At 37.3% G+C, this 22504-nt stretch overlaps 1 protein-coding gene across 2 annotated transcripts in view; it reads left to right on the forward strand.

Annotated features, from left to right (window-relative positions):
* The window catches only part of dusp27 (dual specificity phosphatase 27), an 87052-nt gene extending 65458 nt beyond the window's left edge, over nt 1-21594 (forward strand). For both annotated transcript variants that reach the window (XM_039744630.1, XM_039744629.1), the window contains exon 6: nt 18671-21594. In XM_039744630.1, the coding sequence (XP_039600564.1) occupies nt 18671-21369 (2699 nt within the window). In that variant the 3' untranslated portion in view covers nt 21370-21594. The remainder of the gene's footprint in view (nt 1-18670) is intronic.
* The last annotated feature ends 910 nt before the right edge of the window (nt 21595-22504 follow it).

Consider the following 22504-nt stretch of genomic DNA (forward strand, 5'->3'; position numbering starts at 1 on the left):
AGACACGAATTATGCTCCCGCAATAGTCAGAACTGACATAGTGTAAATAGCGTCATTATTTTGGCTGAACTCCCAAGATCAAGTAACACTTTGGGTCCGTCTCTAAGGCATGAGTGAGCCTTTAGCACTTTGAAAACACTTTCCTTAGATGCAAGTCTACGAGAACTTGAACAGTACATTATCTTTAGCATGTATTTTTATAAAAGTTTCCTTTTTATACAGAAGGACCACCAAACAGCAGTCTGTCAAAGCAGACTTGGCCCAATGTTGTTGAAACCAAAGACTTTGATTGTGACCTAAATTACAGCAATTCATTGGTGCTGCAATACCAGAGCAAAAAGGGCACCGTGGAGATATTCTGGAGGCAGAATTCTCCATGACAGGTTTTATTGCACTTCTCATAGTCAATGACTGATGGGTATCTGTAAAAAATGTTCATAATTATACTTCTTGTTTATCTTATCTTACATTGACAAGGACTGGCATTGCTTACAACTCAGAAATATTACTGTAAATTGGTGTTTCCTTTACAAGACAATATTTAAGCTCTTTTTAGATCATGATTTGACCTCTTACCAATCTCTTATTACAATGTCCTTAAGGCCAAGAAATGTTTCCTGTATCCAGCCTTTCCAAAATCTGCCTTATGCACATCATTGTGGAGTTGGACAGACGAATGTCCAACCAGAGGTTTGAGGCATAGACCAAAGTGTAAGTGCAATTGAATATTCCTGGCATTTATAAAGTGCTGATTAATATCAATTGAAATACTGGATGGATAACAAGAAAATGGCAGAAACAAAAAGCAGCCACATGCTTTCACAAAAAACAATACTGAAAGAAGGAAAATGTATGATGAGCATTGACTCAATCTCTATATCATTTAATTCTTTATCATCCATATCAGATTTCACTCATTTTGAATTTTATCCATTTCAGAAAAGTTTTTTTAAAGGTCTGTAAGATGTCAAATTAATAAAGAAAGCATTTGATAAAGCTCCAGTTGAGGGGTTGGGCATCAGACTAACAGAAGTGGGAGTTCAGGTTGATGTTTTTAGATGGGTGCAGAATTGGCTCAGACACAGGAAGCAGAGGGTGATGGTGTGAGGAACCTCATCAGAACTGGCCGATGTTATGAGTGGTGTTCCACAGGGGTCAGTGCTAGGGCCGCTGCTAGTTTTTATATACTGTATGTATATATAATTTGGATAAGAATATAAGTAGCATGGCAACACGGTAGCGCAGTGGGTACTGCTGCTGCTGGGTTTGCATCCCAGGTCCTCCATGTGTGGAGTTTGCATGTTCTCTCCGTGTCTGCATGGGTTTCCTCCGGGTTTGCAAAGTCCAAAGACATACAGGTTAGGTGCATTGGCAATTCTAAATTGTGCTTGGTGTATGTGTGTGTATGTGTGTGTGTGTGCGCGCGCCCTGCGGTTGGCTTGGATGGACCAAAACATAATGTCCCAGAGGTGTTCTATTGGATTTAGGTCAGGAAAGTGTGGTGGCCAGTCAATGGTATCAATTCATTCATCCTCCAGGAACTGCCTGCATACTTTCACCACATGAGGCCAGGAATTGTCGTGCACCAGGAGCCACTGTACCAGCATAGGGTCTGACAATGGGTCCAAGGATTTCATCCTGATACCTAATGGCAGCCAAGGTGCCTTTGTCAAGCCTGTAGCGGTCTGTGTGACCCTCCATGGATATGCCTCCCCAGACAATCATTAACCCACCACCAAACTGCTCATGCTGAATGATGTTACAGGCAGCATAATGTTCTCCATGGCTTCTCCAGACCCTTTCACTTCTGTCACGTGCTCAGGGTGAACCTGCTCTCATCTGTAAAAAGCACAGGGCACCAGTGGTGCATCTGCCAATTCTGGTATTCTATGGCGAATGCCAATCGAGCTGCATGCTGCTGGGCAGTGAGCTCAGGGCCCATTAGAGGACATGGAGCCCTTGGGTCACCCTCATGAAGTCTTTCTGGTTGTTTGGTCAGAGACATTCACACCAGTGGCCTGCTGGAGGTAATTTTGTAGGGCTCTGGCAGTGCTCATCCTGTTCCTCCTTGCCCAAAGGAGCAGATACTGGTCCTGCTGATGGGTTATGGACCTTCTATGGCCCTCTCCAGCTCTCCTAGAGTAACTGCTTGTCTCCTAGAATCTCCTCCATGCTCTTGAGACTGTGCAGGGAGACAGAGCAAACCTTCTGGCAATGACACGTATTGATGTGCCATCCTGGAGAAGTTGGACTACCTGTGCAACCTCTGTAGGGTCCAGGTATCGCCTCATGCTACCAGTAGTGACACTGACTGTAGCCAAATGCAAAACTAGTGAAGAAACAGTCAGAAAAGATGAGGAGGGAAAAATGTCAGTGGCCTCCACCTGTTAAACCATTCCTGTTTTGGGGGTCATCTCATTGTTGCCCCTCTAGTGCATCTGTTGTTAATTTCATTAACACCACAGCAGCTGAAACTGATTAACAACCCCCTCTGCTACTTAACTGACCAGATTAATATCCCATAAGTTTCATTGACTTTATGCTATACTCTGATTAAAAAGTGTCCCTTTAATTCTTTTGAGCAGTATATAAAATATAACATTATTATATCTGATTCATTTACAGTAACTGTAAAATCTAGACTTCAAATAAAATTACAGGACTTTATGTGAAATGGCAGCTGTAGCTGTATTTCTTTGATGTTTTCCAAATGATTCAGCTACTGAGATGGTAAACGTTCAGGTATTGACTATGACCCATAACACTGTTATGAGCTTGGAAACTCAAAAACAAGTAAGGCACCAACAGTTCATAAATGGCCACTAGACGGGGAAATCTTCTCAAAAACCCTGGGTAGATGCAAAAAGGGCTATGCAGAATCATTGCAAAATAAGAGATATTTTCAAATTCCCTGTTAGGCAGTGAAGCTCCATAGAGCACAAAAAGACAAAAAAAGAGTTACCAGTAAGACAATTCAAGGTGAACACAAGTCCCAATACAAAACTCCAAGAATTGTCAAAATACAGAGCTAAATGTCAAAGAATGCAGTAAATCACTAAGTGATCAAAAATTGCACAAAGCAAAAGAACTCAGCATTCTTCAATGCATTTGAAATCACCACCAGGAATTGTGGGAGATGCTCCTGTTTTATAGGATGGATTGTAGTTCTTGGCGTGATTAGCAGGTGACCCTGCCTCATCGGGGATCTGCCCATAAAACACATGGAATATAACACAGGCTAAGAAAACACAGAAGGTGGTTCTGTGGCAACTAGGCGACAGTCAACTCGGTGAAAAGACAACTCAGCGAAAAAAAACTCGGGGAAAAGACAACTCGGCGAAAGACAGCCCAGCGAAAAGACAACTCAGCAAAGAAACAACTTGGCAAAACACAACTCGACGACATGCTTTACCAGTTAGGTAATAGTTAGGTTCAAAGAGTTTTTTAAATTATATTTAAATGACGTGATTTAAAATGTTGAAAATAAATGTATATAATTGAAGAACAAACTTTATTCTGCAGATGGAACAAACTCTATCTTACATTATCTTCTGCAACCAAAATTGCTAATCCTTTATATAAATTGTATTGATTTTAATCGTATGATAACGTTATTTAGAATACAAAAGGTGACCTGCGAGTACGGCTTAAGGAATATCTTTACTCTCAACGTATTGGGACTCTCATAAAGCAGGTGATTCTGTGGATTTTCCGGCACCCTATGCTATCATTTAAAAATCAATAAAAAATCTCTTTGAACCTAAATATTACCTAACTGGTAAATGATGTCTTTGAGTTGTCTTTTTGCTGAGTTGTCTTTTTACCAAATTGCCTTTCGCCAAGTTGTCTGTTGCCCAGTTGTCTTTTCGCCAAGTTGTCTGTCGCCCAGTTGTCTTTTTGCCAAGTTGTCTGTCGCCCAGTTGCCCCTGAACGGTGTGGAACAGGACCCGGACACAGACAGGCGGACATCATTTGTTCACCCAGCACACACGTTTATTTACACCACACTATATACAATATTTACAGTTTTTTGTGCACGTCCCAGTGCCTCCAGCACCGATCGCCCTAAAGTCAGGGCCTTTCACAATCTTTTTCGCCTTTCTTCAGACCGCCTCCAGTCCTCTCTCCAGCTCCGTCCTCTTCCACCCGACTTCCGTCCCAAATGAAGGGAGGTGGCCCCTTTTATTATCACCCGGATGTGCTCCAGGTGGGTTCTGGCAATCACCCGCCGACACGCCCCTGTTGCATCCCCGGAAGCACTCCAGGTGTCCCTGCTCTTCTTCCCCCCAGCACTTCCTGGTGTGGCGGAAGTGCTGTGGTCCAGGGCTCCAAAGGCATGGGGGTGCCCCCTGGTGGTGACCATGGGCCCCTACAGGGTGGAGCTTCAAAGCTCTGTACCCATGGCCCCCAAAGGAACCAGGGCAGTCGCCCCCAGATGGTCTGGGGAAGGCGCAAGCCCTCCTCCGGTCCTCCTGGGCGTCCCGGCCGGGTCACCACCCCAGCCACCTCTGACAATGGTTTGGGTTGCTGTTGTTCTTCTATGCAGAGGCTCTAGGCGCCAATAACTTAGCGATACCAAAAAGTCAGGGCACTCAATGCAGAGGTTCATTTTATTTTTATTTTTTGTTCTGACAAACGGTAAATTTAGAGCACATGGAGGATGCTGAGCAAATGCTTTCTCTCTGTTCTCTCTCAACACTATAAATGTAACATTCTTTCTTAGTCAAATATGCACCTTACCTATCTGTGTGTAAAGAATGCTGATGAGATATTAAACATAACCAGTAGTCAATGTGCATGCTGCCAAATGAATAGTGAATAAGCGACTCTTTGGATTCATATATTTATAAATCTGACTCTGAGTGAGTCAGTGCCTCACCAGCCATGAACCTCACTGCATGTCACTGTCAAAGGTACAAGGACGCCAGAGATAACTATATGAATAACTAGCCTGTTGTTCTTGATACAAAAGTAAGGGTGCCCCTAACCTGTGATATGACTTAACATTAGGATTTAAAGCCATGTCATAGATCCAAAGCTATGAGGTGAGTTGGGGCAAGGGCTCAACTAGCACCATTTAAAGTAAAAAAAAAGCTAGTGAGAAAGAGAGAGAGAGAAAGTGAAAGATTGAAGGTAAATGTGAGCGTGTGTTGTGTTTCAAGCCTAACAACTGCAAAAAAATTGGAATACTGTATTTCAAAAAAAAAAAAGCCCCAGGACCTACACACTCAAAAAAGGCCAGGGAGTGGGAAACTGCCAAAACACTTAGACCAAATAAACATAAGCCTAATATTTAATTTATTAAATTAAAGAAAGAAAAATATAACAATGCAACAAATTCAAAAACATGAAATTCCAAAATAAATCAAATGCAAAAAAAATTAAATACTTAAAGAACGGAATTGGGAATTTTACTTTTACAAGTAACTTAGTTACATTATTTATTACAAAAAAGGAGCTAAATATGCTATGTAATTACTTATTATAAAATGTAATGCATTATAAACAGTACATTCTTTTTCTTCTTTTTTATGTACAGTAAACTGTACATTGCACTGGATAGCATTTATTATTAAATCTTAAGCCTATATATGAACCTCAGGGGCACAACCAAATATGTCAATTTTTTGTGTTTAATAAATATGTTTAGTCCTTCTTGAGCAGTGAAGTAAATAATATCCATCCATTTCTTCCATCCTAAAAAGAGAGCCCCTGAAGATTCACGGTATGGACACAGACTGCTGTGCCACCAGATCACACTGTCTCAGCATTTCTGCAGCAAATAACTGGATTTAAACAAACAGAGACTTTCTTTATAAGCTTCTGTTACTGGCATGCAAACAACTCACAATTTTCTACTTGGGTGTGCAATTGAGCTCTGCAAAGGAACCGCATATTGTCCACCACGTTTGTTTCTTGCCTTATACCCAGTGGTACAGAGATAATCACTGCCTCTCTGTGGCTCTAAATTGGGCTGATTAAGTTTAAACCTTAGGAAATACAGGATTAAATGTATACCTAGAACATCTGTTTGATTCTTTTCACATGAATACATGCTATGGATGTGCTTAACTTCTCCCTTGCTAGCTATTACCCCATTGTCAGAGCAAATGCATGCCCTATGTTACACCGACAGCAGCAGGAAATGTCTTTGCAAAAAAAGTCAATATTAATAATGCAGTACTTTTTTTGGAGTATTATCTGTAGTAACAAAGGTATGTTTACTTCAATAAAATAAGAATTGCGTTAGGTTACTCGTTACTTTAAAAAGTAACCTGACTATGTAACATTCATTACTTTTAAAATGTTACCCCCAACTCTGTTAAAGAATGAAAAATAACATAGTAAATACTCAATACAAAATTTTTTAAAACAAAGTAACCCATGCCAAGTCTACAAAACTAAAAGAAAGAAAAATAATAATAAAAATGCAGACAAGCGCTAAAAAAATTTACAAAACATACAAAGCAAGCAGGAAAAGGAAGTAAGTGTTATGATACTGGGAGTTCTACAGCACCTAAGTCCCAACAATTCCAAAAGCTCTTCCAATGATGCCTACTGGGCGGGATAAGCCTGCCAAATCATGACTAGATATACAGGGCTATGTAGAATCCTTATAAAATAAAAGGTTTATTCTTGACAAAATTGTTCTGTGAACAATAGTGAGCTCCACAGAGCACAAAGCCAAAATCAGCTGCCTCAAAAGCCAAGTTAATCCAAAGCAAACAAGTCCCAATAAAGTATCCTACACAAAGTCAAAAAAACAGAACAAAGGGTTAAAAAAATATCAGAAATCCACAAAGGGAACAGCGAAATACAATCAACTCATCAATCCCAGAGCACATTTAAAATGAACCAATAAAGAACTAGGGAAGGCCCTCCAGGTTATAGGGTGCAGGGCAGTTCCTGGCAGTGATTGGTGGGTGGCCCTGCCTCTTGAGGAACAACCCCTAAAACACATGGTACATAACACAGGTTACATGTAAAAAAACACGCAAAATAAAAAAAAAAAATGGACATTATAATATATGAATTAAAGAATCAAAAATGAACAAAACAGACATTAAACAAGAACTTGAATCCAAGCCCTGGCTGAGATATAACAGTAAGCACAAGAAGGGAGCCAAACAACAAAAGCAATGGTTAGCTTATGCCTTGACAAAAAACTGAGGCAATCAAGTGAAATACAACATATAGAGTTCTTCAAATAACAACAGTAGTCCCTATTTGCAAACTAGTAAGAAAAAGATTGGGAGAAAATGAAAAACATTATGATGTGAATGTAACAAATGCATTATGGCTGGCAGATAAAGAATTAAAGAATTTTAATTAAAAGAAGAGTAATAAAATAATTAACTGGAAACTGGCCAAACATCAAAACCGAGAGAAAATGAAATCAAGATCCATCCATTATCCAACCCGCTATATCCTAACTACAGGGTCATGGGGGTCTGCTGGAGCCAATCCCAGCCAACACAGGGTGCAAGGCAGGAAACAAACCGTGGACAGGGCGTACACACACCCACACTAGGGACAATTTAGGATTGCCAATGCACCTAACCTGCATGTCTTTGGACTGTAGGAGGAAACCCACACAGACACAGGGAGAACATACAAACTCCACGCAGGGAGGACCCGGGAAGCAAACCCAGGTATCCTTACTGCGAGGCAGCAGCGCTACCACTGAGCCACCGTTGGAATCAAGATGTCTGATCTATGTAATTGCTATACCAGAATCGTAGTCAAGAAATAACAAGTAATAAATATGAGAATCAGCTGAAACTATTCTTTTGAACAAGAGAGATTTGGTCTTTTTATCTGCTAACTTGGATGAATCGACTACTGAGTGTGTGTAATATCACAGTTCGCGACCTCTGGAAACACATCCTCAATAACCGACCAATGCGTCCCTGACAATGGAACCACAAAATGGTTACCACCCAAAAAACAAAATGGTGCCATGATATAAACATATAACAATGCTAACAAAAATTAACATAGATAAAAATTAGTAAGGAGTACAAAATAATAATATATTCAGACTCCACAGGATTCATAACTCATAAAGAGTACCACAGAGCATGGATAAAAAAAATGTAGCTCGAACACAGAAAATTTTCAAAATCTGCCGTGCTGTAACAAAATCGAACAGGATAAAAAATAATGAAGTAGGGAAAAGTTATATTATTTACAAAAAATAAAAAATAAAGAATCCTGACAGCTAGCTTGATGACTAGCTTGTGGCATTCTCAGGGAGGCAAGTGAGGCAACCCACCTTATCTGGTAGATGTGGATGGAGATCTGTGCAGCTGAGCCCTGAGAAGCTGCATGTTATGTTTCTTTTACTGTTTATTTTATACTTTGTGTTCTGCCTTTTATTCACTCCTTCCTTGTATTATTAATGTATATGGTGCCTAGCAGGTTCATAATATAGAAAATACATCACATATTGTTGAACTAGCCTTTTTGTATTTTGAGGTGTTTAGCTTATCAATTCAACCTATCAATTGCTCTTTTAAAGAATCTTAAACTACATGAAGAGTCTCCCTAAATTACAGTACAAGTGAACAGTTTGGAGGTGCTTTGCGGTGGTATATCTTGGGAGCAGGTGGACAGCTTACATTAAGACACACTGCATTTTTGTTTTGTTTAAGTATTGCACAATTTACATAAAACTGCACTTAAGCATTCTCAAAATATGCTGCAGTCTATGTGCGGCTAAAGCACAGGCTACTTCTAGTTCTTATTAAAAGAACAAACAAAAAACTTTTAGGCATCCCTGAGAAGGAAAGGGTGCTATACAGATGCAAATTGCGTTCTTTCACTCTGAAATTGAATAGGACAAACAAACTAATCAGGATTTTTCAAAGGGAAACAGACCTGCTCTTTTTCCATCTTACCAGAAAATGAATTTATGAGCAGGAAATAAGCTTAATTTAAATACTTTTGAACCCCTTTCAATAGAATTGCTCTATGAAGTCCGGCTGTCATGAAACATTGCATTTTGCTTTGAAGGCAATTACTTGTTAACGAAAATATATAACCCACAAGCAAGTCAAACTAAAAAGACCAAATAATGTAAACCTGGGTAAGCAGCACTTAGTGAATAAGACCCTTAGGATTTAATCAGACTGTAGCTGGTGACATTAGAATTTTGGCTGGTCAAGCCGTTTGACGTGTGCTTCTGTTGCCATTCTTCACTAATCTGAAGGTCAACATAAAATATGTTTCGATCCTGTGGAAAAGAACGTTTTAATCTTATGCTATGAATATTTTGTTTTAGAGCAACTGAATAGCTATCCTCTAGGATGAACAATTTTTTGCTTTTCTGAGGAAAAATAAGACAATACCTTTAGCTCTGAAGACTTTCAATTTTGGAATGACCTACGTGACGTGTCATCATAAAAGATGTTGATTGGAATCCGCACTTGATAATTCTGCTAGTACAATGATTTGTACTTTTAAAATTTTAATTCCCCCTCAGGGACAAATAAAGTATAATCTAATCTAATCTAATCTAATCTACTGTTACTTGTGGTAGTTGTTATAACTGGTGATTACTTTTTTGATGTTTGTTTTATCTTGGGATTGTCAGGGTCTACGAAGCTTAAAACTCAGGCTATATCTCGGTCATTTCTTACAAATGTGCCTTCAATATTTTGTACATTTGTTCTTATTTTGCTTTTTGGCTGATCATGAACCTAAGATGCCATAGTTGGAACACAGCTTTATACGATGAACTGGTCTATATTTTGATACAGCAATCTTCCCATCTATCTCTATGTGAGCAGCAGATTGTGACATTAAAAACATACAGATTAATAGGAGACAAAAAGATTTAATGTGTAACAAAAAAAATAAAAAGATCAACAGTCAAACTCAAAACGTAAATCTAAATTATTGTTAAGAAATCAAAAGCAGAAAGATTGATAGCCAAAAAACTAATCACTAAAGCATATGAAAAATTTATTGAATGTCTCCACAATTTTTGGACAACTCTGAAGTGCTGAAAGCTGATCTATACAGGTATATTATCACATTGATGGTGTCACGTCCTGGCTGTCCTGGCACAGCAATGCAGCAGCAACCACAAACAGAACACAGAATGTTGTCACAGGACAATAAAATCAAGATGTGATAACAATTCAACCAGTTCAGAACTGAATTCTGCATCAAACAAAACTCCAGAGACCAAACACATAAAGAAATGCAGCAAGGGACATAAGAAAAAAATTAAATGAAGCTCAATCATAACAATATTGTATTTAAGAATGCAGGTTATTTCACTTCCTTTTTAATATAACAATGATAACTGTTCAGAGAAAGGGAAATCTGGAAAGAAAATTTAATCAGTCTTAGTATTTCGTTTAGTGGTGTCAAACCGATATCCTGTAGCGCCACAAAGGCTACAGGGCTTTATTCAACCCACTTTGTGAACTAATAACTTTTCTGCCACTAAGGAAACAGCAGAGAGGAAAAAAGAACAGGGACAAGAGGATGAAAACAAACAATTTAAATGAAACAATAAGTGAAAGCTTAGCATGCAAAAAGTACCTGCATTAAATTTGTAATTGCTACTCCAAAAATCAAGCTATACCCTAATAATTATTTTAATATACAGTAATCCCTCGCTATATTGCGCTTCGACTTTCGCGGCTTCACTCTATCGCGGATTTTAAATGTAAGCACATCTAAATATATATCACGGATTTTTCGCTGGTTCGCAGAGTTCTGCGGACAATGGGTCTTTTAATTTATGCTACACGCTTCCTCAGTTTGTTTGCCCTGTTGATTTCATACAAGGGACGCTATTGGCGGATGGCTTAGAAGCTACCCAATCAGAGCATGTATTACATATTAACTAAAACTCTTCAATGCTATAAGATATGCTTCTTGCGCGGTGCTTGATTGTTTGCTTGTCTCTGCCTCTCTCTCACCCTCTCTGACATTCTCTGCGCCTGACGGAGGGGCTGTGAGCAGAGCTGCTGTTTACACAGAAGCTGTTTGCCTAGTGGATACGGACGCACCTCTAAGAAATGCCGCTTTATCAGGGTGCTTACAAAAGCACACTTATTGATTTTTTGATGGTTTGCTTTAATCTCGCTCTCTCTCTCTCTCTCTCTCTCTCTCTGACGTTCTCTGCGCCTGACGGAGGAGATGTGAGCAGAGGGGCTGTTTGCACAGAGGCTGTTTGCTTAGAAGATACTGATGCTCCTCTAAAAAATGCCGCGGCAAACTTAAAAGCACACGTATTGATTTTTTAATTTTTTGCTTCTCTTTGCGAGCGATCTCTCTCTCTCTCTGAAATTCTCTGCTCCTGAAGAGAAGAAGATCTATTTGCATTCTTTTAATTGTGAGAAAGAACTGTCATCTCTGTCTTGTCATGGAGCACAGTTTAAACGTTTGACTAAAGGGTGTTATTTCATGTCTAGAGGGCTCTAATAATGTTAACAGTGTGGGAGAGTTTATAAGGGCTTAAAATATATAAAAATAACTACACAAACATATGGTTTCTACTTCGCGGATTTTCATCTATCGCGGGGGGTTCTGGAACGCAACCCGCGATCGAGGAGGGATTACTGTACTCCTTCGAAATATTTGGTAGAATCCATAAACTTGGACAACCTGGAAGTCAAGAATGTTGGCTTTTATACTAGTACTCTGGTGGTATCATGCATTGTGACTTCCAGTTGCCATGTGTCAGTTAGCCTGTTATTATCAATTCTTTGAATCCTAAAATGGCAGCACCCATGAAAAACAAACAAAAAAAAAACTGTGACGCGGGAATAACAGAAATATAACAACAAAAAATTAAGCTGAAAGTAAAAAAGAAGTACAAATTAAAATTTAAGTGCATTCCCAAAACACCAATTGCTGAGAAAAGATTGGATAAGTGCAAAATTTAATTCAAAATAAAATAAAATGCATAAAAATCATAACAGTAACCAATTATGGCTGCTTGTGGAACATACTTAATTTAAATGACTTGCTTTTTAGCATCCAGAACAATTAATTGTTTCTTTTTTTAACCAGATGCTAAATGATAATAAAATAAAAAATGACCCAAATGACGACCATCTGACTTTTATTTCCATGTTTAGGTCCATCATACAATATTTCTTTCAATAAAATAGTTGAAAAGAAAAGACCTGAAAAAATCTGATTTGCTCCGCTCCAGAAAACATGGTCACAGAAAAACAGTTTCAAAAGTGTTTGATGAGTGCAATAAGAAGCTTCTAATTAAGAAATTGGTGGAAATTGTAGCCCTCCAAAAACTGAATATGAGACCCCTGGTTTAGATAATGGCTTATGAGTTGTCTGCTCCTTTGCCTTTGACACAAGCAAACTCTTTGATCGTGACCCAGTAATCCCTGCATCCTATTACGATTATGGTTATGCCTAGTGATCTGAAAATACCTTCTTTGCCACACAAAGTATCAAAACCAGGGTCTATATAGAGGGTTCCAAAAATGATTTCTTAGATCATGAAGTGTATCTTGCTGTGGTGCCACTTTAACCAAGATACTCCTTTTGGCCTATTAAATGGTGCATCAAAATTGAGGAAAGCCAATGACAATCAGAGGTGACAGCCCCACTATATGTTTCACCTACCAACATATGCACCAGTATCTATCATAAAAATTAATAAATGTATTAGATAGTGGCAAGTTGGTTTATGCCTGGTAAATCAGAGAAGGACCGTGGATGAGTTTTAGTTTCTTCAAGAGTGTTGGCAAAGTGGAGTTTTTATTTTTCTTTCCACTGCCGCTTATGTGATGTTAGCCTATATGTCTTTCAGAAGTAAAATAAAAGCACAATGACTTACAGAATTAAAAAATTCTAGTGCTTTGATTGTGTATGTATATGCATGCATAGGTTGTATAACATCATTTAGGCGCAAGAGTATTGAATTGGTGTTTTGTGACGAATGTAAACCATATTTAAATGAATTTGAACTCTTCACCCTTTTGCTGTAAATTCTAAACTTGATGTCTGAAATTCTCTCTTACAAGCAACTGACAGAGATGCCAAGTGCAATTTGCCAATTTTATGATGTCTCTGATTTCACTGTTTACTACTAGTTCTTACATGCAGATGGCAAGTTTGAATATTCTTTCTAATCCTATGCAAACTACATTACCTCTAAGGGCTTGAAAATTCCAGCTTTGATAACCATAAACATGAATCATCAGCTTGAGATATGTAAAATGCAAATGAAGGACAAAAATATTGTATATAATGAAACATGTCAATTTTCTTTACATAATGAGGACTTCTAGCATTATGAGTTTTCTCATAAGGATAATAAATTTGTTGTTATAACAGTGCATATCTAATCCATCTTCACTCTTAAACATAAATCACCTTCTTCATAAATACAGAAACCAAATTTAATTTACATTTTCAGATAAAGAACAAAAGTAAACAATCAATCAATACTCACAAGAATTTTCACAAAAGAGAGAAGACTCTTCATTCTATTAACCTTGTTTGGTTAGCTCATATTTATGTTGTCCCTACATCTCATTAAGACTTTTTCTTTTTAAATCCATCAGGGTTGTATAGCATCTTGGTTTTGGTCTTTTGCTTTCTTTGTGTTTTTCTGATAACAAACTAATCACATTACTATGTCTATGCTCTTGGCTGCTCCAGCTAGTAAATATTTTCTTGAAATATTTATTCCAAGAACAACTGTGGCATTTTATAACATGTTATGTGATAAGTATTAATTTGCATTTCCATGTTATTTCAGACAGAAACTGTCAAAACTGATTTTTTTACCTGAAGCTAAAAAACAACAACACATAACCTACACATAAGATTATTTTACAAATGAGAGGAAAGCCTTTGGTCCATTGTTTGGTTAGTGTGGAAGAATTAAATTGTAAATATATTAAAGAAAGAAAATTTTGTCCTCAACAGGGACATCTTTGAATATAAAATAAAATCAATCACGTCAAAGAACCAGGCAGGAGGAAGCTTGTTTATGTGTCTTTAATTTCTCTTCATGAAGAGGGAGCACCCATTCACAGCTGGGGCTCTGAGCAGAGGCTGACACAGAATGGTCACAGAACAGACACAGGGTGTCATTCTTTTAGATAACTGAATTTGCATATCAGAGGTGACCTACTGCTTACTCTGATTGGTTCACTAACTTGCATTCACTCTGATTGGTTCATCGGCTTACATCATCTGAATATTTCCTGAAAGAACATGACACTAACCAGTTTCTTGAACCATCTCCTGGAACATTCCGTTTGTTTACTTGACCATTGCAGCAATTATTTCATGCGATTTCTTAAGACAAATGTTATATACTGTATTTATTTTTAATATTTACTGCATTCTAAACACTTCATTAACAAGAAGCTACTAACCCTTGATGCTTCCCTTTATTATTTCACATTAGATGATAGCTAAGTTGTCCCAATATCTGATCCAGATATTTTTTTCTTTTTATGTCTGTTTCTGATTTAATAACACGGTCTGTTTGAGAAGAACTGCAATTTGGCTTCAACCTCCTGACTTAAATACACATCCCCTTAATGTCCTTGAGAGTCTGATTTGCTATTTAATTGTAACAATTCTGCTCCATCAATGTTATCAATGCCTTAAGATTTTTGAGCACCTGGAGTAGGTTGACACAAAATCTGTAGAAACAAAAATATGTGATGACTTATAATAAATTCAGTTACAGTGAAATCAAAGCTAACAGTGGCACTTATGTTTCAATTAGACCTGACGTTTTAGTTTAAGAAAGGTTAAATACACTTATTAATGGTCAAACTGCATAATTTGTGTAAAAATAAATAAACAAATAAGCATTAAGAACAAATGGGTTGGACAGGAGTTTCATGGCAATTATTATAATAAAACTAGACTAATAGGATTTGGATTTGGCTTTGAGGTAATTTCAGACTCAGAAGGATGTTGTATTATAATAGTGAGAAGAACAAATGAAACTTCTAACTAACATATATACACCCAACTGGGAATACGTTATATAGAATGTATATCTAATGTTCCCAATGTGTGTACTAAACTTAAGATCAGATTCAGTAATTCACAGGTGGGAACCGAACCCACACCCTTGGGGTTTTAATTTTAAAGTCTTAGCTAATACTGCCTGTCAAGAACTCTTATTCTTAATTCCAACAACATTAGCTAAAACTGTCCTAACAATTCTGCATTCTTAAAAAAAATGTCAGACCCATGTAGGTTTTTCCACTCATATTCAGACATTATTCTCTTCAGTGAATCACAAATTTATTGTTTCTTAATTGACAATAATTTTCTACCCTCTGCCAAAATCTTGCACCTATGACCCAATAATTATTTTGGAACATGTTCCGCTATACCCAAGACATAGACTATCATGCAAGTGTTAGCTTGTAGTTAGATACTTAATCCATTTTTGTTAGCAGGAAGAAAGGAAGGAAGAAATTCAGGAAGCTACTACAGACATCATGTTATGAAAATGATACTGTAACAACAGATTTTTTTAATAGAACTTGACTAGTTTTCCTTAACTGTCCTACAGCAGTTCACATACCTAGGAATCATAATTACACCAGAGTTTAAAGACCTATTCAAGTTCAACTGCAGCAACTTGATACAAAGTGTTACAAGAGACATTATCAATTGGTCACGTCTTTATCTCACATTACCTAGGAGAATTAAAGTCTTTAAAAGGAGTATTCTCACAAAATGTTCACATTATTTTTTGCGCCTTATTTTGTTTGTACTATAAATTAGAAAACATTTTTTATATTGATACAGACACAAAACCCAGATCTAAAAGACAAATAATTTCTACAGAAATGCAAAATAAAAGGGGGCATTTTCTAGAGCTGGGTGTGGGGGACTCAGGCCTTCTGTCTCTCTTCCTCAATCTAAGGAGAGATCAGAAGGCAGTGGTGATCTAAGAGTCCCTAAGTTCATCCTACATTTCCAGACCTCTGGATGTAGCACTTGATGATGGGACTTTAACAGGTTTGGTTTACCTGCTATAGGCCTTAAGCCCTTGTTGGGCCATATTTACAGTAATGGCCTCAACCCTGTTTATCCCTTTAAACTTAACCCAGAGACATAAAAGTAAAAATGTCTAATTTAATAATAAAAGATTTTATCTTGTTTATTAGGGCACAAAATAAAATACCTTAATAAAAGGTTAAATGGAGATAATTCCTAATATAATACTTTAGCTTGTTGCCTGCTTTAACTATTATCTCCTATGAAGCAGTTAAAACATAATAAAGAAAATATTATTCTTACAATAATTTAGTATCAATGACACAGATTCTGACCTTCCTTTCTGTCTTTAAGATATCTAATATCAACTCTTAACCAGGTTATGGTCTCACATGTCAGTTTTGATGTCATGATAGTCAGTTCATTTCTTACCCGAATTGGTTCTTAAGTTGAGCATTTGAGTAGGTTAGGGTGGTCTGGATTTTTCACACTGCCTTTCCTTTAGTTTTATTAGTGGGCTGCAAATGTATGTGACAATGGAAAGAATCAGGAAAATGGTGCCATTTTTAAAGGAATTGCTTTTCGTCTCACTATTTGTCTCTGGCCATGGCAAACTTTCACGCTGAGGTGCAGTCTCTTAGCTCTTTGGGTAAGATTTTCCTCATGGGTTAACCAAATAAGCTGTCATTTTATGCCAGCAATATGTCTGTGTATGAAAATGTAAAAAAGGCAATGTCTCTCTAAAGAGTTTCATACATGTGCGTGTATAAATGCAATTTATTTTCCTTATTTCCATAAAAACTTCCCTCAAGGCAGTCACTGTTAACATTCCAGTGAACATGAATACAGCCTAACCTCAGGTAAAACAATTCCAAGAAGTTGTAATAAAATGTATTACTTTTAATGTATTTTGTTGGCATAAACATATATTAGAAACACGGAAGGAATGCTTTCTAAAATCAAAAAATTTGCCTTTTCAAAGTTCACAACGTTTGTTTACTTGTTTAGACCAGTACTTTACAGACCTCATTATAAACCAGAAGAACAGGCGCAACATTTTCCAAAATATATAAGAAAATTCATCACCTAAGAACACAATTTCCCAAGGCAAATTAATGTATACCATGCATGTGAAAACATAATTTTGACTTGAAAAGTATAGACCTCATCCTTAAACATATGGAATATTCTCATTATTGTGACTTTTAGAAATTTATATATATAGAGAAAAGATTTGTATCCTTCTACCTGAAATGTAACTATTCTTCCCAATTTTTCCTTTACTACTTGCAAGTTATAGGGTTTTTTAAGTACAAGTCTAACTTTCCTAATCTATTTTTACTATCCACTGAAGAAACTATCAGTTTTATCTTGCAAGAAAAGATACTATAAATTTCTCCACACGATGTCAGTGCTTTGAAAAAAGTGCATCTCTAGATAATCAGAGATAGCGTAGAGAATAAAATCTTTCAATTAGATTTTCATGAATGAAAGGCAACCCTTGATAAAATACATTCCTTCTTAATTTGATAAAAACATGACAAACTCAACTCCAAATTGTATTTTGCATACATATCTGTAAACTCTAACTATACAAAGTGTATCTGGTTCAAGATTCTGTAACTGCAAAAGAGGCTATCAGGAAATGGTTCCTATGGGAATGTTTTGGCAATGTCTTCTAATCAGACCTAGAATGGACAATAATTTCTAACTCTATGTTTGGGGAAACACCCAAAGGAACCTTAAAGCTTAGACAAAATACTGTGATATAATATTTACTACACTGCTAGCACACCACACTGTCTTGCTCGTCTGTAGGAATCTCAAGCCACCGAGCATAACACAATGGGAAAAGGATGTTCTTCTTAAAATGTAAAAAACTATCTATTTTCAAGGAACACTTTCCAGTTTGTAACTTATTCCTTGTAATTCAATGCCTAAAATGAATAAAAAATAATAGTGATGAGTGAAACAAGGATGTTTACATCCGTACCATGTTTTGTGAAAGTTCTTATCATTTTGTTGGTGATTTTACAATTGTGTAATACAAAACTCACTAAAAAGTGACCTTTGAAACTTTTTTACCTAAAAAATCTCAGAGCATTTGGTCTGTCATAGCGTAAAAGCAACAAATTATATACCAATGCAGTCATCTAGTGTAAGAAATGTATACAGTGTCACTGGCACAAATTTCGCTGGAGGGGAAACACCGTTTGTTTCGCAAATTGTTTTTGTGAAATGGAATACTGGGTTTCACTGTAAATTTAATTTCACACAAATTCTTTCACTCATCACCAGTAATAATTAAATGCATAAAAGAAGAAACGCAATGTCTTGACAGAAGTCTTGTTTCAGCTCAATTATTTATACAAGTGAACAGAAATTTTAGAAATTAGGTCTATGGGGTATACATGAATCATAGTGTAATTAACACAAAGAGGAGCACTTTTCAAACATTGACTTGGCTCTAACATTAACTTTATTATTTTAATTAATAGCAGAATTTAATGCAACTCCATTCTAACTCTGAGCCACTCCTTCTCAATTAAAGGCCAAAATTACTTTTCAAAAACCTGACTGAGATGTACCTGTGCACAAAATTTGAAATCTGTGGCTTGAGAAATACAGCTGTGCATAAAGAATAAATAAACTAACTGAAATTGATGCATTGCATATAACATTATTTATTTATTTTCAGGAAAAATCCTTGTGTCTTCTGTGATGGGAGTGAGCAGGTCAGCTGTATTTGTTGCTGCATACTTGATGATTTTTCACCACATGACCATCATGGATTCTCTATTAAAACTTAGAAAAAAGCGGCCCATAAACCCAAATGAAGGGTTTCTCAGACAACTCAGGGATTTAAATGAGCAACTTTTAGAAGAACGGAGTACATTAGACGATGATGAACATGATACCCTTAGCCAGAGTTCAGTCATTGAGGCTAAAACACATTCCGTCATGGCAGAGGAGGAGGACTTAGGAAGTGTGATAGGTGCTAAAGTTCATTCAATTGTTGTTGAGGAAGAAGATAATATGAGCACCATGAGCAGTGTAATGAGAGGAAGCATATCTTCTAAGAAGCCCACTCTTATAGATGAAGATGAGGAAGAGAAATTGTATGAAGAGTGGAGGAAAAAGCAAGGCCTAACTCCTAGTCAGGAAAAGATGGTCAAAAATGAAAGCAAAAACCAGAAACTTCCTGAAAAGGACAATGAGGAGGATGTAGATCATATAATACAGGAATGGCAAAGGAGAAATGAAAAATACCAGAGTGAAGACTGGTGGAAATCAAATCCCTTGAACGATGATGAACTGTCACTTTTGGAAGGAAGTTCATTTGATCCATGCGATAGGGAAGATTTAGAAAGTGTTAACAGTAGTGACATCCGTGAACTGAAGGAATATTTAGTAGCAAGGGGTGTAGGTAGAGTTAGGAATGATTCTGTCTCGACAGAAACCAGCGCGTCAGACATATGGACTCAGAGATTGAGGGAAATTGAAAATCAAGCAGCTGAAAGGTATGGAAGAGGCAGAGCAAATAAGTATTCCACTGAGAAAGAAGAAAAAGATATTGATGAGGAAAGCTTATTCTCTGACACTAGTTCATTATATAATTTCTGCAAAAAGAACAAAGATAAACTTACCCCATTAGAAAGGTGGAAGATTAAAAGAATTCAATTTGGCTGGAATAAACGAGATGCAGAGTCTGCTGATGGTAAGAAAGCAGAAAATGGAGAAGAACAAACTGAAAGTGAATCAACGTCTCAACTTGGAGAAGTTAACTTAACCGCATATCAGGCTTGGAAGCTTAAACATCAAAAGAAATTGGGAAATGTAAACAAAGACGAGATTGTGGAGCTAACCAAAGGTGAAGACACGGCATCCGTCAAAAGGAAACAAAGGAGAACGGAGATCTTAGAACGTTCCAGGCAGAATCTGGAAGAAAGTCAGTCCATGTGTGGGTGGGAGACAGAGAGTTCCATGAGCGGTAGCATCCCCTTTTCTGCATTTTGGCCAAATATGTCTTTAAAAAGTGCACAGGATGATACAGCTTCAATGCTAAGTATGCAAAGCAACAGGACCTCTGTTTCACAAGCGAGGAGCATTCAAAATGTGCCTCAAACCCCTTTGATTCCAATTCCAAATCTCCAGGCTGGTAACAATGAAGCAATTTCCTTAGCTAGCATTCAGAATTGGATTGCTAATGTAGTTACAGAAACTATAGTCCAGAAGCAGAATGAGTTGCTAATGCAGGGTAGCTTGCCTTCGTCCCGTGCATCCTCTGTTTTTGGAATGAACACAAAATCTGCTGTTGCTTCTAGAAACATGGATGATGACAAAGTATCACTTTTGAGCATGCAAAGTGGGGCGTCTTGTGGGAGCTCTCTACATCAAAAAGAAACAAGAACTTATGATAACCAATCTCTTGTTTCCTTTGATGGCATATCTGGTCTTGGCTTTAAAGAGAAGATCACACAGACCAGCAAACCGCTGTACAGTTTGTTTGGAGATGATATTGACCTCAAGAAACTGGACACAAGGAATAAAGAAATGCAGTCTGAGATAAGAGGTAAAGCATCAGAATATCAGAAAGAAAAACTTGTAGCATGCAACAAGCGTAGTACATTGTTCAAGAAAAAAAAGGCAAAAGATGACAGTGATGAAGATGAGGATGTTGGAAGTGTAATATCTGGCCGATGTTCTTTTACAAAGACTGATGCCTCCTCAAATAAGCGAGGCCATTTTTCCAGCTTAGACACAGAAATCACAGACCGAATAAGCAGTGTAGATAAATGGCTCAGTGATGTCAAAGAAAGTTCCACATCTTTCAAGCCTGAACGGAAATCCACAGCATCATCATACCTATCAAGAAATGGGGAAGAACAATTGGACTTTACAATATCTAAGAGGAAGGCAGACTCTTTTAAAAGTTCATACAGTTCTATTGATGAAAGTAATAAAAGCACATCAAAAATTTCAAGTAAAGCCTATCTGTCAGAGTCAAAGTTATATCCCTCCCAACAAGTCAAGAGTGATGAACTTAACCATCACATTGGGGAATCTTACCTTGACAGCAGCTCCTCACAAGAGGACAGCGTAACTGCTAATGGAATGTCTGAGCTTGGGAGCAACCGAACAAAGTCAAGGCATGTACATAAGGGAGCAGAAATTCATGATCAAGATTCAAATGAATATGGAGCCAGAGGAAGCTTTAATCACCATCTGTCAAATGTGGATAATAAACAGGAAGATAATAATAGCGATGAAGATATAATAGAAACCATACGAGCTCGAGTGAGATCAATGACCAAACAAGAGGAGGATTTGGATGATGATTCTGTCATTAATTCTTGGAGAAGTCACCAAGGAAAGCATCGAAGAAGACAAGAGTAGCACGCTTGGTTTTATCAAGTCTGAATTATCACTTCCTTAATATCACATAGCTTCGGAAGTTATAAAATCATGGCAAAATCTGCATTTACCCTTGAGTTATAATTTATAGTATTTTCTGTTTTTATTCATGCATCACTAATTTGGTAACATAACTGTTTGGAACAGAATCTAAAAAAATGTACCCAAAAAAACAATGTTTTTAATTAAAAATGTCAATATTTTCTACTTGTTGTTTTATTTGTTTGTTTTCAGAAATATTAAAGGCCAAGTTATTTAACATCTTTTTATGTTAGTATGTTAGAGATTTTTTTAGAGATAGCCGAATAAGATTTTTCTTAGAGAAAGTGAGCTCTTCTCTTCCTGACACTGATTGCACATTGAATCTAAAACATAGCTATTTGAAATAACTAATTGCAGTTTTTTATTCTTATTTAACATGCAAGTTAGCATTCAGAGTGAAACAACTCATAAAATGCACTCAGTCTCGCTCTTCTCAGAACAGGATGTTTCTCTGTTCAAGACAACAGTTGGTTCGCTTGCCCTTCAAATTCCTAGCCTCACTAACTTCTAAAGTGTCCTGTTCTCCTGCCCACCTATAATATCAGACTGTCATTGCTAGAGAGAAATTTTAGATTGGAACAGAATGAACCAGGCACTGTACCAGAAAAATAAAAATAAAAAATAAATATGTGCTGATACAGTTTAGAATCATTAAGACAGGAAGAGGTCCACACTTCCACACTTGCCAGGTGAATCATTATACAACCTAATGGCTAAGGGTTGTCACAAAAAACAGACATAAGAGTCATAAAAAGGTTTGGGGCGGCCACTCTTATAATTGATTTCCTGGTTGCAAAGTCGATCAAATGAATACAAGACTGATGTGCACAAAACCGAGTCCAAAATAGAACTAAAGGTGTAGGGAAAAGGTGGAGGCTTTTAAAGGGGAAGACAGGAAGTGAAGTCAAAGGGGTCGGGCTCATGAAGGTCTTTTGCCATTGGTGCGAGCCCGGACGTGACATCACAGGGGCCAGAGCCAGCAAGGTCTCCTTCCATTGGCATCAGTCCCGGAAGTGACGTCAAGAGAACCAGGTGGAATCTTCAATGAATGGTCTGCAGGCAAGGGAGAAAAAGA

This window comes from Polypterus senegalus, chromosome 2 (genome assembly GCF_016835505.1).
Source record: "Polypterus senegalus isolate Bchr_013 chromosome 2, ASM1683550v1, whole genome shotgun sequence".
NCBI classification, from domain to species: domain Eukaryota; kingdom Metazoa; phylum Chordata; class Cladistia; order Polypteriformes; family Polypteridae; genus Polypterus; species Polypterus senegalus.